At 40.7% G+C, this 18,134-nt stretch overlaps 1 protein-coding gene across 11 annotated transcripts in view; it reads left to right on the top strand.

Moving 5' to 3' along the window:
• The window catches only part of SUPT3H (SPT3 homolog, SAGA and STAGA complex component), a 438,440-nt gene that overhangs the window by 356,844 nt on the left and 63,462 nt on the right, over positions 1–18,134 (top strand). For all 11 annotated transcript variants that reach the window (XM_034766666.1, XM_034766665.1, XM_034766667.1 and 8 more), the window contains 5 exons: positions 4,144–4,219; positions 5,840–5,952; positions 12,208–12,315; positions 12,871–13,059; positions 15,086–15,196. In XM_034766666.1, the coding sequence (XP_034622557.1) occupies positions 4,144–4,219; positions 5,840–5,952; positions 12,208–12,315; positions 12,871–13,059; positions 15,086–15,196 (597 nt within the window). The remainder of the gene's footprint in view (positions 1–4,143; positions 4,220–5,839; positions 5,953–12,207; positions 12,316–12,870; positions 13,060–15,085; positions 15,197–18,134) is intronic.

Genomic DNA, 18,134 nt, shown 5'->3' on the forward strand with positions numbered 1-18,134 from the left:
CTTAGGAGGGGGCAGTTAGGGGACAAGGAACAGGGAGTCTTAGGTAGGGGGTGGGGTTCTGGAGGGCAGTTAGGAACAGGGGTCCCAGGAGGACAAGGAGTGGGGGGGTGGGGGGCTGGGAGTTTTTGGGGGGAGCTGTCAGGGGGCAGGAGTGGGGAGAGGGATCGGAGCAGTCAGGGGACAGGGAGCAGAGGGGTTTAGATGGGTTGGGAGTTCTGGGGGGGCTGTCGGGGTGGGGAGTGGTTGGATGGGGCGTGGGAGTCCCAGGGGTCTGTCTGGGGGTGGGGGTGTGGATAAGGGTTGGGGCAGTCAGGGGACAAGAGGCAAGGAGGCTTAGATAGGGAGTGGAGTCCTGGGGGGCAGTTAGGGGCAGGGGTCCCAGGAGGGGGCAGTCAGGGGACAAGGAACGGGGGGAGGGTTGGGGGTTCTGGGGGGGCGGGAAGTGGGAGGGGCAGGGGCGGGGCTCCTCCCGTCCTCTTTTTTGCTTGTTGAAATATGGTAACCCTAGTTTTTCAAATGCCCAACCTAAACCTCCCTTGCTGCAATTTAAGCCCATTGCTGCTTCTCCTATCCTCAGAGGTTAACAAGAACAATTTTTCGCCCTTCTCCTTGTAACAATCTTTTATGTGCTTGAAAACTGTTATCATGTCTCCCCCTCAGTCTTCTTCTCTCCAAACGAAACAAACCCATTTTTAAAAAATTTTCCTCATAGGTCATGTTTTCTAGAAATTTTAATCTTTTTTTGTTGCTGTCCTCTGGACTTTTTCCAATTTGTCCACATTTTTCCTGAAATGTGGCACCCAAACTGGAAACAATGCTCCAGTTGAGGCCTTATCAGTGTGGAGTAGAGAGGAAGAATTACTTCTCGTGTCTTGCTTACATACTACTGCTAATACAACTCAGAATTGTGTTTGCTCTTTTTTTTTTTGCAACTGTTTCTTGATGTTGAATCATATTTAGTTTGTGATTCACTATAGCCCCCTGGATCCCTTTTCACAGTACTCCTTCGTAGGCAGTCATTTTCCATTTTATATGTGTGCAATTAATTGTTCCTTCCTAAGTGGAGTACTTTGCATTTGTCCTTAGTGAATTTCATCCTATTTACTTCAGACCCTTTCTCCAGATTGTCCAGATCATTTTGAATTTTAATCCTATCCTCCAAAGCACTTTCAACTCCTCCCAGCTTGATATTGTCTGCGTAAACTTCATAAATGTACTCTCTATACCATTATCTAAATAATTTATTAAGATATTGAACTGAACTCGACCCAGACTGTTTCCTGCACGACCCCACTTGATATGCCCTTCCAGCTTGACTTTGAACTCTTCATAACTATTCTCTGGGAACAGTTTTCCAACCAGTTCTGCACTCACCTTATAGTAGCTCCATGTAGACTATATTTCCCTAATTTGTTTATGAGAAGGTCATGCAAGACCGTATTAAAAAAAAAAGTACTAAAGTCAAGATATACCACATTTATCGCTGTTTGGTTTGTAATTTTGATATGTTAACTCTGGCTAGATGCACTAAGTGTAAATTTATGGATTGTGGTTCAATTGGCCACTCCTATTCTAAGATTGTACTGTTGGTGCCAAAATTTTGCTTTTGTTAGGTTGAATGGTTTTCCTTTATTCGTTAAATTAGAGTTTGGAAGGAGGTGACACTCCCCTCTCTAAGATTAAGGTAACATACTTTTCTTATTTGAGAGATTTGAGTGAACTGCTATCTGCTACCTAAAAGGACAATCCTTTAGTATCATCTAACCACCTCTGCCTGCCTCCAGTTTATGAAGGGTGTGGCGATTTGGACCATTAAAAAGCTGTGTCCCCTTAATCCCTAGCCTCGGGTACCGTTTACACTGCTTTGCTGTCAGAATATCCACTTCTGGCCTGCTCATACAGCCTTCACTATGCAAATTCGCTCCCAGCTAAATTACGCTAACACTTTGATCAGTTACTCATGAACTACATCCAGAGCAACACCCCCAAATTCTAAGTCCCAGCCTTGTCTCCATAGAAATGTGCGTCTTGTACTGCTCAATACACTTTTTAACAGTATAAGCTCATATGAAGTCTGTCATTTCATCAAAGGAAAATGATAATGCACCAGCCTTGTTATCCCAAATGGACTTTCTTACACACCCTAATCCAAATACACTGGTTAAGATAAAACAATAAGATAAGTTTATTAACTACAGAAAGATAGATTTTACAAGTGGTGATGCATAAAAGTCAGGATTGGTTACAACATAAAATAAAAGAATAAAATGCAAGCTAATATCTAACTTCAAAAGCTAGGTGAACTTAAAATCAAAAAGGTTTTGTCTCAACATACGCTGCAGTAAATTTCACAGGTTGAGTCTCCTTTCAGCCTAGAACCCCTCTCCCTTAGTTCAGTTATTTGAGATGCATTGATGTCATAAGCAGAGATGAAGGAGGAGAGAGGTAAATTGGAGGTCACTGTTTCTCATTCTTGTTCCACCCTCCCCTTTTGGAGGCTTACCCCCAGCTGAGGTGCTGGTGACAAGTAGTCTCTTGTGGATGTGAAGTCTGACCCATCCCTGTGATGAAATCTAAATTTATTGTTTACACATTTCCCCCTGTTGGAGAATGGCCGCTTAAACTGGTGATAGCTCTTTAATACCTGGCAGGGGGCCAGTGTGTCTTTGTCTCTGAAAAACTGGTTTGTGGGTGTTACCTGGAATTACAGCATATTTTAGTAACTGTCATACAGTAGAATCTCAAAACTTCACTTATAGTATTGCTACACAAATTCTAACCGGATAATGATATTCAGCAGATGATGACTTTTCAAACGATATCTCACAAGGCATACTTGTACAAAATTTATCATAGTCTTGTAAAAGTGGTGAACATAACAGTATAGACTGTCACAGAGGGTGTAAAGTCTACTATATGGGATAGATCCTCAGCTAGTGTAAATCAGTATTGCTCCATGGAAGTCAATGGGACTCAAATGTGCTTAAAATTAAATATAAATATAAATGTGTGGTTGAATCTTGGCCTAAATATGGTGTTGGAGATATTTGGAGGGGTTGCTATATATAACTGTGTTCGGTTTGAATACTTCAACTGTTTTGAGGCACTGTGTTACATGAGAATTTATTTTACATTTAACTATAGCTGTATGAAATACAATTAAAACTATCCTATAGAATGTTTTTTTTCTCAAATGGGATTTAATTAATTACCCTGTTTAATTTTCACTTTCTTCCTCTCCTAGCTGCATTCGCTTTCTGAAGAATAAAAATGAAGGCACATGTTATCAGTTAAAATGCCAGCAATCACCATCCCAGTGCTGCTGCATGTACCAAGTTGGTGTGGAGCAGAGTTCACCTCTATTGCTCTCCTGCTGACATAGTGCATTCCCACAGCGGTTTCATTAGTGTCTATTTCAAAAGGATTTAGGGCTCAGGCTATGTCTACACTATCACTTATGTTGGTATAACTTGTGTCACTCAGGCATGCGAATAAGCCACCTCCCGAGTGACATAAGCTACACTGACCTAAGCGCTGGTGTGGACAGTGCTATGTCAATGGAAAATGTCTCCTGCCAACAGAGCTACTGCCGCTCGCTGGGGATGGATTAATTAAGTCGACAGGAGAGTTCTTTCCCGTCGGCTTAGAGCAGCTATGCTGCGAAGTTACAGCGGTGCAACTGCATCAGTGCAACTGGCTGCTGTAACCTCTCTAGTGTAGCCATAGCCTCAGTTATGCAAGACGCTAAGCCCTTTGGCCTTGACTCAGGAAAACACAAGTATGTGCTTAACATTAAGCACACAGTGGGACTACTCACTGACTTAAATTTAAATGTGTATTTAAGTGTTTTCCTGGCTCAGGGCCATAGTACTCAGCACCTTGCAGGCTTGAGCCCCAACTGTTGTGCTGCATAAGGAACATATTTAAGCAAACTTCTGGAATCAAAATTCTGAATCTTACCGTTGGCAAATATTGCCCATGAGAAATAACCCAACTGTGTGTTGTTTTTGTGCGTCTTATTCCTGTCAAAACAACATTTAATTTTTGGGTTAACGTCAGAATTTTGTGGGTGGCATTTATTTTGCAGTATGTGGTTCTTGTTTGAATAAGGTGCATTATTTAAATCTACCCGTTGTTTTTCAGAGAGCAGAAAGACAAACACGAATGATGGACTCAGCCCAGTATGCAGAATTTTGTGAAAGTCGTCAGTTAAGCTTTTGTAAGTACTATCACATAACTCCTGTATAGTATTTAGATGTGCAGTTACTTTATGTACACTGTAGAACCTAATTGATACATTTCTTGGAAATGTATTTATTTAATGCATGAAAGAGTATGTTAGGTTCTCTGTCCTCAGAACTTCTAAGTGATGCTAATTTATTACACTGTATTGAGATCAGGCAGACTATTTTACTTATTTTTATATTTCCCAGATTTCATATAATACAAATACTCTGGTGCTGAGTGCTAGTATAAAATCCATAAATAGACAGATAAAACTTTTAACCAGTTTATGTATTAAAATAACCACATTTGTATGCAGTTTACCTTGGTATTGTTATACACAGCTGATTAATGAAGTACACCCTCCAGGTTGTGATTACTTCTGAAGGTATCTAAAATTAACTAATGGTAGTATGTTTTCCTTTTTATTTCTACATCCATAGACAATACAAAGAACTTACTAAAGAGGCTTTTCTATTTTAAGCCATAACCTCCTGCTGTGGAATTTATTCAACATTAGCCAAATTCATCAGTACACGCCATTCCAACACTAATAACATGATGACAGAATTAGGGCTTTACTAGCACTGAAAACCAGCTTACTAGAAATGCTTGTGGGCTACAACTATAATGGGTTATAAATTAATGGGCTTGATCATGTAGCAAAACATCACTACAGAAGCGGTTAAGAGATGACTAAGGCTTCGGGTTAAAGGTCAAAGAGAAAATGAGGTGAAAGAGCTAGTGAAAAGCATGACAAAATAGCACATGACCCTACAATACAAAATTGAACACAATGGTGTCTTTAAATGAGAGACGCTTATCTTGTTCTTTATAACAAGGCATTTGAATTGGGTGCATGAGTGATTCATTTATGTATCATAAAGTGCAAATAAATGACACATCCAAAATAGCGCTCTGTGTAAATGTCAGCAAATGTAGGAAAACATGTTTTGTAAGCCTTTATTCTTTTCCTAATTCAATATGTTTTGAAAGCTCAGTTGTAATTTGGCATCACACATCTGTGAACCATTAGGTAAATGGTACTTCAGATTGGGGTGATTTCAGCTAATGAGAGGTTTGTGATAATGCCATTTTTAAACCTAAAAATTATAATCAGAATTCAGCACAAATATAAATCTTCGGTTTACAAAATAACATTGAATGTTGATGAACTGGAGATCATGATTATTTTTTTAAATGATCAGATAGATAATTTTTGAATAAACATGGCCTCATTTTCCCCTCACATTTAATATCAATCAAGTTGTTAGTTGATATCAATGGGGTTTTACTGGTGTAAAACTAGTGAGGAGAATCATACTCACAATTTCATTGCCTAGCGTAAAGCAAACCAGATAATACAGTAATGTGCTAAATGGCACATGTACTTTTATTAAAAATTAAGACAAAAGACTATTTTCCATGTTTCCCTTAGTTGTAATAGAAATTGAATTTTAAAACTGCAGTGTGTTTAAAATAATAAACCCATATTACTGTAAGATAAAGCCATGTATTAGCTCCTGAAGAGTCACCCAATCTTACAGTAGTAGCAAATAAGAGGGTAGATCTGTTGTTAACATTAACTTCTGTTCACTTTGTTTTGAACTGACAGCCAAGAAAGCTTCCAAGTTTCGTGATTGGCTGGACTGCAGCAGCATGGAAATAAAACCAAATGCAGTTGCCATGGAGATTTTGGCATATTTAGCATACGAGACTGTGGCACAGGTAAGGGAATGTGCTATACTTGCTGTGTTACAGCAGAACAAATGTAACTAGTAATCTTAAACATCTTTCAACTAATCTCAGCAGGCACTTCAGGCTGTGTGTTAACATTTCTTCAAAGTGTATTTGACCTTTCAAGGGACTATCTCTGGATTCCTTTCTAACTTCCATGTAATTGGCTGTATCTGAGCTTTTGTACTGTACTGTGCTCATTGCTCTGGTGTGTAAATGGCACTTTTGGCTAACGGTTATAGCAAAAGATCGGCAGCTAGGAGGCCACTGAAACCACTCACTTTTCTATGTGAGTTCTGGCAATTCACTTGGATTCAGTCATCCCAACTGTAAATAAAAGGTAGGGGCCAAGCCTCTTTAGGTAGACAAATTACTCAGTAAATTTATAAAAGGTGATGAGAAAGGTGGTTCTTTGAGTGCTGATTCCTATATGTATTCCACATGTGCCCGAGTCCAGAGGTTCATGAAAAGCAGTGTCTGTTGGCCCACATATGTGCAATTGCTCTCCAAGCATGAACTAGGGAGCAGAGCCTAAAGCTGCTAAATCCAAGGACACATCATTCAGGGCTTCTATAAGAGTAAGAGGCACTCTCATGGATGCAAGGACAGATCCCCATTCAGGTCTGTTCCTGAGAGAAGAGATCCCTCCCTGACCCCATCCAAGTTGGGCAAATTTTCATACACACATCCTAATGGCTCAGAACTGCCGAAGGCCCCAGGCAGGCAGTTAAAACACAGAAGAAAAAGGATCCATGGGTTCTCTTGATGGCTCTGACTCCTAAACATAAAGACTGGCATCCATTGGCTCATCTAAGCATGCAGGACCTGACTCTATGGCAGTCCCAGCCCATTCTTCTAAGGATCAGCCATCTGCAACCTCTTGGGATGCATCAGAATCATCAGTCCTGACCGCCCGTACACCCTGAACCCTGGGACATGTGGACACTCATGTCTCATCCCCTCTCCTCTCAGACCCGGTCCCCTGAGAGATATCGCCACACCGGAGGACAAATCTACTTCAGTAACTCAAGAATCCTCCCTGCTCCAACCCTGACTCAGGCGTGTTCACCTTCCATACCCCATGAGTAGAGCTAGAGCAGGTCTCTGACTTGGATGAGTCAGATACTCTGGCCAGCCATTCATCTCCTTGCAGAGAGATAAGTCCTGACAGGGAGTTGAGGAGAACTGGATGCCCTCCTCCCAGTTTTGACTTTTCCAAGAACCGCTGCTACCCAATGCCATAAGGTTCCTCTCAGCTGATTAACCCCTCCTTTTGGCCTTCCTAGGGTTCATGGGACCCATATGGCAGGCATCCAGGATCTGTGCATGAGTCCTATGCACCTCTCCCATACAGCATCTCCTGGAGGCTGAAATTGAGCCACATCTGCAGGTACTGACAGGAATCTCATCCTCATTTCTGCACAAAGCAATTACTCTGTCTTCACCATCTCTGCCAGACAACCATAAGCAGTACCAGGAACTACTGTAGATGATAGCATATGACCTTCAGATCCCTATGGAGGAGATCCAGGATTCCCAACACTGGCTCCTTGACAGTCTGCAACCAACAGCAAGCAAAGTGGCACTCCGGGTAAATGAGATCATCATGGAGCCAGCCATAGTGTCCCTTCTGCACCCCCACAGGTAAAAGAGCTGAGAGGTGCTATTTCATCCTGCACCCGACTCACGGATTCCGTGACTTCCACAACCTCCGAAACATAATCGTAGCCTTAATTGTCGGGCTTTGTTAGTGAAATATGATTTTAACAACTGCTCTACACTGGCAGACTTTAAGGACAAATTTCCCCATGAGGACGGAGCCCAAAATCAAACCTTTGTTTAGGAAGGCAGACTAGTGGCAAAAACATTCCTACATGGCATCTAGAGGGCTAGCCACTACTCTGTTTATGAGGTGTGAGTTTTGGCTTCACTCTTCATGGTTCCATGCAGAGGTGCAGAACATCATATAGGACTTACCATTCAACAAGAAAACTGATGAGTCTCTACGCTCATTTAAAGATTCGAGATTGACCCTCTGCTCCCTGAGAATTTGCATTTTGGCCCTGAAGAGAAAACACGCCAGACAAGTGTATAGGTCAAGACCACCCCCTCCACAAACATTCTACCATCAGCATTCAGCTGAGCCTCCATGCAAGCAACAGAGAGTTTAGAGACCTTGATTTTCAGCTCCCTCTACATCCACGATCTCCACCCATTGCCACCCATCTACCCAGGCTACTTTTGACGCCTCAGTTGAGAATTACCTATCTTTATGGATGCCAACCACTTCTATTTTGTCCCTTGCCGCTCCCCTCCCCACCAATCTTTGGGAGCCTTCTCTCACTTTTTTGCTCACAATTTGGACTCTCTCATGAGAGACAAGTGGGTTCTAGAAATCATCCACCATGATTACTCCATCAAACTTATCTCCCTTTCTTCCCACAAACCCCATTCCTGGTTCTTCTTCAAGGACCACTCTCATGAGGAGATTCTTTGCCAGGAGGCAGATACTCTTCTCCAACAGTGGCCAATAGAACAAGTGCAATCTCAGTATGAAGGGAGAGGGTTCTATTCCCCATATTTGTTAGTCCCCAAAAAAGATGAGGGTTGGAGACCCATTCTGGACCTTTGACAACTGAACATCTTTATTCAAAAGTCAGAATGCAGGATGGTTACACTAGCTTCAGTAATCCCCTTTGTACAGGAGGAAATGTGGTTCGAGGCTTTCAACATAGAGGACACCTACTTTCATATAGTGTCCTTCCCTTCTACTAGCAACAGCACCCAGAGTATTCACAAAGTTGTTTTTTGTGGTGGCACCCCAAATTAGATGTAATGGCTGCACAGCCTTCCCGTACTTGGTTGACTGGCTCCGAACAGATCACTCCTACCATGAGGTCAGATTAGCAACTTTGTTCTTGCTTCATCTTGTAGAAATACTGGTGTTTCTGCCTAAACCAAGAAAAGTCCATTTTGACCCTCACAAGGACAATAAACATTATTGGAGTGACACTCAACTCCAATTTCAGAAGGATATTTACTCCCTGCAGAAAGATTTCAATCAATGAGCAATCTGATAGCACATTACTTGCAAACAAAAACACTACATTCAAAGTATGATTTTCCCTACTAGGCCACATGGTCTCATGTGCTTATGTGATACCATTCACCAGATTTTTTGTAAGCTGCCTATAGACCTGGCTCTGGTCTCTCTATTTACCAGACAAGGACCATGTGAACACCAGAGTGACTGTTCCCACCAACGTCATTGCCTCTCTCACATGAACCTGGAACAAGTGCAAGTGGGAGTCCCCTTCAACACTGTCAGCCCCAGTGCCACCATCATAACAGATACATCCCTTCTGTGTTGGGACACTCACCTGAAGGACCACACTGTACAGGGCACTTTCACCAAACTGCACATCAGCCTGCTGGAACGGAGAGTGGTCCGTCATGTATTCGCTCCATATCCAAATAATGTTGGATAATATCATTATGGCCTTTTATATAAACAAGCAGGGTTGAGGAAGACCTCTGCCCCTCTTTCTGGAAGCAGTCAGGCATTGGAATGTTCTGAAACTGCATCACTATCCAAGACACGGACCTACCAGGTATTTCTCTGCAGACCATGAGGGGGAAATATACAGCTTTTAGAGATTCACTCAGGCGGAACACCTCAATGGGATCTCTTCATGTCCCAAATGAACAGGAAACTTCCCTTGTATTGCAGGTATGGGCCATGATGCCCAGGACAATGCTTTCCTGTTATGATGGTCAGACCAACTCAGATATGCCTTTCTGCCCATTCACCTGCTACCCCAAGTCTTGAGAAAGATCTGTCATGACAGGGCCAGAGTCATTCTCATAACACCCAACCAGTCCAGACACTTGGTTCCCTGAACTTCTGAGAATGTCAACCTGTCCTCCCATCAGGATCCATCCCTTGCCAGATCTTCTAACTCAGGAAGACTGCAAAATCAGACACCTCCACCCAGACCCACTTCACTTCACTTCACAAACTGGTTTGTGGATGGGCTTTAGAACTGGAACACTCCTGTTCAGAAGCTGTCCAAGCCATTCTTACTCAGAGTAGTAAAGATTCTGCCAGGAACTACTACCTATCTAAATGGAGATGTTTCTATACCTGGACACAGCACAATCAGTCTTCCTCAGACTCTGTGGATATGCCAGTCATTTTAGATTATCTCCTGTCATTGAAGAACTTGGGTCTTTTCCTTAGCTCATTGTTGGGTCCATCTTGCAGTGATCAGTGCAGTCCTTCCTCCAGTAGATGAGCATTCCATTTTTACTCACCCAACAATGTATAGATTCCTGAAGGGCCTAGTCAGGACTTTTGCACCTGTACCCCTTTGAGGAAGACTCAGGAAGCTTGATAACAGCAAAGGTAAGATTTATTCCATTCACTCTTTCAAAGAGCTCACATTCTTTCTTTCCTCTTTCTTGTGTTTCCTCCTCCTCCTCCTGTGCATCCTGGAATTGTAGTTCCTGGACTCAAAGTTTACTGTTGGCATCCTTGCACCAACCTCTGGTCTGAATACTGCTTGTCAGTCATCCACATATGGAATACACAAAGGGACCAGCACGTGAAGAAATGGAGTTTACTTACATGTAACTGTAAGTTCTTTGAGATGTACCCTATCTGTATTCCACTACCCACCCTCCATCCCCTCTGCTTCAGATTCTGTTGGATTCATGGTGAGAGAGGAGGCAGCCAGCACTACCTCTTATGACTTTGGTCTGGAGCATGAGGAGAGCAACTGCGTGTGTGCGGGCCAATGGACAGCTCTTGTTAAGAATCTGTGGACTCAGTTGCATGGCACGCATGTGTATCAATGTGTGGAATACAGATAGGGACCACACATCTCGAAGAGCTTCCTGTTACAGATTAGGTCACTTCCAGTTCTTTAAGTTAAAATAACTCATTGTAGTTCAAACTCTATTAAAGAGGCATTTATAGTTTCATAGAGTTTCAGGCCAGAAGGGTCCATTAGATCATCTAGTCTGGCCTCCTGTATAACACAAACCATTACATTTTATCCAGTTACCCCTATATTGAGCCCAATAACTTGGGATAGACCAAATCATATCACTTTTCAAAAGGCTAAACTGTGTGCCACATGCAGAGAACAGGAGAGTTGAGGCCCCTGCAATGGCAGGAAATTGATTTGGAGTGATATACTTAATGATCCTTGCTTGGTGATCCATGCTTCATACTGCAGAGGGAGGTGAAAAAAAAAAAAAAAAAAAAACACGATCCCTGTCAATCTGACCTGAAGTAAAATTCCTTCCCAACCCCAGAGCTGGAGATCAGTATGACCCTGAGCATGTGAACAAGACACACCAGCCAGGCATCTGAGAGAGAGGATTCTCTCTGCTACCTCAGAGCACTGGTCCACCCCATCTGGTGTCTCATCTCTAGCTCTGGTCACACCCTAATGCTTCAGAGGAAGGTGGAGGGGAAAAAACACAGAATACATTTGTACAATTGTACTTCAAGGGGAAAAAATCCCTCCTGACTGCTGCAGACTGAGGTGCAAGCAGAGTTGGGTAAGCATCCAGGGAGTTTTGAGCATATGGGGAGAAATGCAGAATTTCCATTTTTTTCCATAGTCAATGAAGGAAGGAAATAAATAGGGGGATTCAGACATTCACAGAGTCCAAGGCCAGAAGAGTCTGACACCTCATGCACACGGACTTCAGAATATCTCCTACAAGCTGATTAAAGATGATATTTTAGAAAGATATCTAATCTCGCTTTAGAGACTTCAGTCAATGATGAATCCCTCCTGTTCCAGCATTTAATTACTGTTACTGCTAGGAAATTGCATCTTATTTCACAGCTGAATTTGTCTAGTTAGGATTAGAATTAGCATCATTTGTGTCAATACAGATATAGTGTCTTCCTTCACTTTTGAGATGTAGTTCATAACAAAAACAACGAGGAGTACTTGTGGCACCTTAGAGACTAACAAATTTATTTGGGTATAAGCTTTTGTGGGCTAAAACCCACTTCATCAGATACATGGACTGATTAAGTGGATTTTAGCCCATGAAAGCTTATACCAAATACATTTGTTAGTCTCTAAGGTGCCACCAGTACTCCTCGTTGTTTTTGCCGATACAGACTAGCACGGCTACCCCTCTGAAACCTGTCACCAGTTCATAACAAGTTAATTCCATCTCAGTGAACCTGGTCTTTAATTGTTGCTTTTGTTGCTCTTCTAGTTGGTGGACTTGGCTCTTTTGGTCAAACAGGATATGGCTCCCAAAGCAGGTGATCCATTCAGTCATGCAATATCAGCTACTTTTATACAGTATCACAATTCTGCTGAGGTAAATACTTGTTTTTATTTAATAGTGTCAGTATATCCATCATTTCATAAGAGTAGAAATAAATATCATAGGTAGGGTGGTACTTATTTTATTAGTACATGCATTTTTTTGGAATCGTTGAGTTCCTTATATTACATATTTGTATCTGACAGCTGTTGATGTGCTGATGCTGGGATGGGGGAAATCACTGTATGTTTATAACTATTCAAAAAAACCTTTTAAATGTACATATTAAAGACTACTGAAAATTATTGACGACAGCTTTACATTTAAAAATGAAAATTCATTCTGCTTGTATAGAAATTCCCACTACCAGCCCTGAACTACTTCTTGTATGTGGACCTTTATTCCAGCATTAGAAATTAATATGCATACATATCAGCAATAGCAGATACAATAGTTGCTGTAATTACCTGGATCAGCCATCACAGTAACTTCCCGAATGTGCAAACTGAATGTTTATTATACTTCCTGTAACAGTAAGTCCAGGAAACTAATGAAACAGTTCTTAAAAATCTCATTTTACAATAACTGCTTGACTTTTTGTTTTGATAGCCACATTTCTTAGGCCAGACCACAAATATGAAGAGTAGTCTTGACTCTCCCGAAAACACACCACCTCCTACGCCCACTCCCCCAGCATCAGCAGGACCACAACACCTTGGGAAAACCCTGTCCGGAGCCCTGGGGAATGGAGGCATTGGACAAGACTCCACCAAAGTCAAACAAAGAAAAAGAAAAAAGGTTGGTGTGGATGAGGCTGTCGTAGACAGGCACTCAAAATATCTACTAAAGATCTTGATCTTTTTCTTGGGCTTGAAATCTTGGTTTTGAAAACTGAATTGTAAAATATGGCACACACTTTAAAGATCAAAATTGCTGAAAAGGCTTAAGACCTTCAGTATCCTTATTTTTATCTCAGTAAGTTCAGCTTACATGCTTTGAATGAAATATCTCACATTCAAGATATCCAATGTCGGTAATATCATTCCTAGTTTTCACTGTAATCCTAGGTGTTCTAAGTGGGAGGATGAACATATCAAAACTGAAGTGGGAAAAATTGAATAAACGAAGAGGTTATGTATTATTTGCTGTATTTTTCAGATATTTTGGGAAATCTTGGGAAAAAATATGTTACTATAACTAAAGGTCAACAGCATGAATTGAAGCACTAGTGTTGCTGTCATGTACATTATTTTCTTGCCAACAAACATGCACATTCCACTAGTAATTGTTACACTGACATTATCAAACAATAAACAAGGTATGTATATGCTTCTCATAGAATCATAAGAGGGATAGACAAATCCCCATATAGTTCACCTTTCCCTCACTAATAAATTAACTGTCAGCATTGGCTTTGTTACATACCATACCAGTGAGGAACTTATTGATGATCTGTAAAAATATTTGTCTTAGGAGTTCTGAATGTTACTTTTCCCCCTTCCTTTTTACATTGAGTTGGTGGGGTTCATATGAGTGATTTGCACTGCAGTTCACAGGCACAAAATATTAACTAAGGATGCAATTTTAGGTACAGTTTTGTTTAATATAAGCTCATAACCTTACTTAAATGTCATTTTAAAAAATGTGATATTTATAAACTACTGTACAATTTACTGAAACGACATATCTAGTTTTGACAGGAGTCTACTAGGCATAGCTAAGGTGTCGTGATAGACCAGCTGTTTAGTGAAGAATGCTATTCATACTACATCAGGGCCCAGACCAACACAAAGCAGTGGGTTTCACATTGCCTTTATGAATGTCATTTAGAAAGGACCCACCAACACATTATGTAGCATGTGGTTTCCATTCATTGATGCCAACTGGGACCTGTTGGTGGTCAGCACTTCTGAAAATCAGGCACTTTATTTAGATACTTAGCTTTAGACATCCAAGTCTGAAAATTTTGGCCCATGGTATATGTTCATAGTATGTTTGTGTACATCTTGTATATGCAGTGTCCATTGTATGTTGGTCATGCTTAATGGATTCACCAGTGGCATTCCCCTGATCTTATCACGTGGCAGTCACCTGGATGGAATCTGTGAATGTTTGCAAGCAGCTGTCTTGGGTAGCCAGAGAGGCTTACACCAATATTACAGTTTTCCTACTAAAAATACAATATAGCTTCTGCTCCTGCATAGCCAGGAAGACCTTTGTAGCATCCGTGAACCAGCATGCATGAATCTGCTATTTCTTGCACAGGGTCCTTAGTTCAAAAATCTATTTAAAATCTGAAAATTCTCCAGTTTGAATCTATTCAGATATTTCTTTATCTTTGTGACTTTATAATTATGTTATAATTAGGTTTCATTTTTAAATTTAAATTTGACATCAGACGATTGTAATCTTGGTGTCTGCTTTGAAATATTTATCAGAATTTTTTGCCTGCCCCTTAATATTATAAGGAAAGCTTGAAATGTTTCAGAAATAGCTTTCTGTGGTTATTGCAGCATGACTTACATGATCCTTTCATTTGAATTTGAGCATTTGCTGCTCTTTTCCATTGCTACATACATCAGCACCGGGTAAAAGATTTAAGAGGACAAATATATTGTTCTCTGGGTCTGTTAAACAGAGGTCATGTAAAAGTCCTCTTTGATTTGTTAATAGATTTTTAAGATGTAGTGTGTGGCAACAATAATGTGTATCCTCAGGGAAAAAAATCAGTCCATTTTATAAAGGTTTACTTTCATATTTTATGCACTGCAGGTCTGTTGTGTGTTTTTGATTTAGCAACAATTTATGTGTTTTTCTGTTGCAGAGCACTGCAGCTTGTGGTATAGAGGCTCAAAGCGATGCCATCCAGCCCTGCCACATCAGAGAGGCCATTCGGCGCTACGGCCACAAGATTGGCCCCCTTTCCCCATTCACAGTACGTAATAACAGAGTTATAAAAAGTTATATTTATAATCTTAAAGAACTTTGATTTTCAAGTGGTCAAATGAAGAAGCATTGGAATTGTTGAGAGCAATTTGTGGTGACTGTAATTTTCTTTACAAAAGTGGCATAATTCTCTTGGGAAATAAAACTTAGTAATTTCTGTCTCTTTTTGGAAGGACAAAAAAGTTTTTTTATTTTAAATATTATTTTCTTTCAATTATAAATTATGCTTTTTGTTAGCACTCGAATTTTCTGTTTTTGCAAAATTTAGGTTTACTGTTGTTTTAAATTATAGGTATTGCAATATGTTGAGGAGCATTTTGTATTCTAAAATTAGTTACATGTCAGATACTGCTCCTATTGGAAGTTCAAATCTCAAGTGATACATTTAGGGTTGGAGAAAGAGCAGATTGGTTTCTTTAAACAATTTTGAACCTCCACTGAAACGCAATAGAATTGAGCTTCCAGTAAAATGTTGATAGATTGTGAGGTTTTCCCATCAGATTTTCTACACAAATTGAAAATCCATTATTCAAAGCAGCCCCAAACAAATTATTTATTTAAATTTTCAGCTGATGTAAACTTCAAAGCTGCTGGGTATGTCTGATGTCATAAATTAGGAGCATCTCCTTATGACTGACTACTGTATGTGGCCTATATCCCTGCCTACTTCATAATGTCTCACAATTTAGAAGAGAGTGCATCTCACATAAACTTCTAAGTCAATAAAACTCAGAAGTAATGCTGTCTTCAGATCTGAATACCTGATATCCAGAAAGGAGTTGACGACTTCAAGGGATTTGAGAAAAGAATATTCAAAATGATAAAGGGGTTAGAGGAAATAGCTTAAAAGGAAAAATTAAAACAAATAGAAAGGATAACCACATGCAATATGCTTCTACGTAAGATAGCCATCTACAAGTATCTGAAAATTGCCTGTATCAAGGAAGGAGATTCGTTTAGGGGATCCCAAGAAATTATAACTTGGAGTAATGGGATAAAATTAAGAAAAGTAAGCTAAATTATTATTTTCATAATGCCATAGGTGTGCCTGGTGCTTTTATATGTATGCCTATATGGTATTACATAGATATTTTATTCATGATAGTTGTAATGAATCTCTGTATATAATCTCAACTGTATCATTTGCCACCCACAACTATTAGTTTAATATTATGTAACAATTTAGCACAGAAGTTACATTCCAGAGTGGTGCACAGTCTTTAATAATAGGTTAGGTGATATTCGGCTAAAACCCTGCAGATAGCCTCTGAAAGCAGAGAATGTAATGAAATACATTGTAAAGAAGAAAAAGGCTGCTTGCACCCAATTATAGTGAAGCAACTTTGTTTTTCCAAAAAAGCAACTAATTTATAGGTAGATGTTTGAAGTTCAGGAGTAGACTATCTGTGTCACCAGACAGGATGGTATTCTATACCTGCAGGGCAGAGTGGGCATGCAGAGTGCTATTTGAATAGTGTGATTTTTTTAAAATAGCCTAATATGAATAACCAAAACTGTGCATCACTGGCCATCATATATTCTTGGCATTAGCTTCTATGGCTGGCGCTTGATGAGATAAAAGGCCACTGGTCCCTCCAAACAGGCCAAGAAACAGGGAATCTTAGGCCATCTACTAGATAGGTTAGGTTGCTATAGAGCAGATCTTACATTTATCCTTATAATGATAAAGATGAGGAAGATCTTGTGTCAAAGGTATTAGAGTACGTGTATTTAAAATTATCTATCTATATTCTGCTTCAAGGATTTTCCCCTCTTGGGATAAGTGTACCTATTTGGACCACTCACCCTTCTCCAGTCACACACAGTTTCAACGGTATAAAAGGGGGAGTTTCCCAACCTTAATTTCCTTTATGCTGCAAAAGTACAGTGATCACAAAAGGCATGTGATGTTTCCTTTGTCATTCCCGTTCTTTTTCTCCCCTATATAAGTATTTGTATGTAGTCAGTTAGCCATGTTGTCATTTAAAAAACGTTGTGCCTGAGCCACTGTCTGGGACACAGCTCTCTGGGGTGATTCCTTGCTCCCTAGTTGGAGGTAAAAGAGTAAGGAGAGGAAGCCCAGTGACTGCTCTCAGCACCGTCATCATCCAAGTCAACATACACACCAAGACTGCCTTCCTTGAACAGCTCCTCAGGGTTGAGAGAGGTTGCCTCTGGTGATGCCTTGGTGTCATTTTTTCCCTGCCTCATTCATCACAGAAATTGGAAAGTGTGTAGAAAATGTGATAGGAGGCTGCAGTAAGAGGGAGCATGCCTTCATGGATAAGGCAATGCACGGGGAATCAAGAGAATGAGCTTTTATCCCAGACTCTGTCACAGATTTCCTGTGTGGCATTAACCAGGTCACTTGAATCAAAATGATCTGAGTACGGCACTAATTGTGCCCAGAAATGAGGAAAGCACCCAAGTTTTGAGCATCCCAGTCCTGATTTTCAAAAGTGCTACATTAACATTGGCAGATGTTGTCAGTAGATGCTGCAGGTGCTCAGTACCTCTGAAAAATTAGGCCTTAGCTGTGTCAAGTTGAGCACCCAACATTGGAAATTTTGGCCCTTAATCTTTTGTCTCAGTTCATCATGTCTCCTGTGGGCTGTAATGCTTTGGTCTAATTTTGGTTGTTGGGTCTAGTGTAGGGTTGCTGGGTATGCTGGTGGCCTGTGATATACAGGAGACTAGATGATCTGGTGGTTCCTTCTGGCCTTAAACTCTGACTCTATGGCCTGGTCTACACTGGGGATGGGGAGGGGGGTGTCGATCTAAGTTACGCAACTTCAGCTATGTGAATAATGTAACTGAAGTTGACATACTTAGATCTATTCACCACGGTGTCTTCACTGCGGCGAGTCAACAGCTGACGCTCCCCCGTCGCCTCTGCCTGCACCTCTCATTACGGAGGAGTGTCGGAG

The sequence above is a fragment of the Trachemys scripta genome, chromosome 3 (genome assembly GCF_013100865.1).
Source record: "Trachemys scripta elegans isolate TJP31775 chromosome 3, CAS_Tse_1.0, whole genome shotgun sequence".
Taxonomy (NCBI): domain Eukaryota; kingdom Metazoa; phylum Chordata; order Testudines; family Emydidae; genus Trachemys; species Trachemys scripta.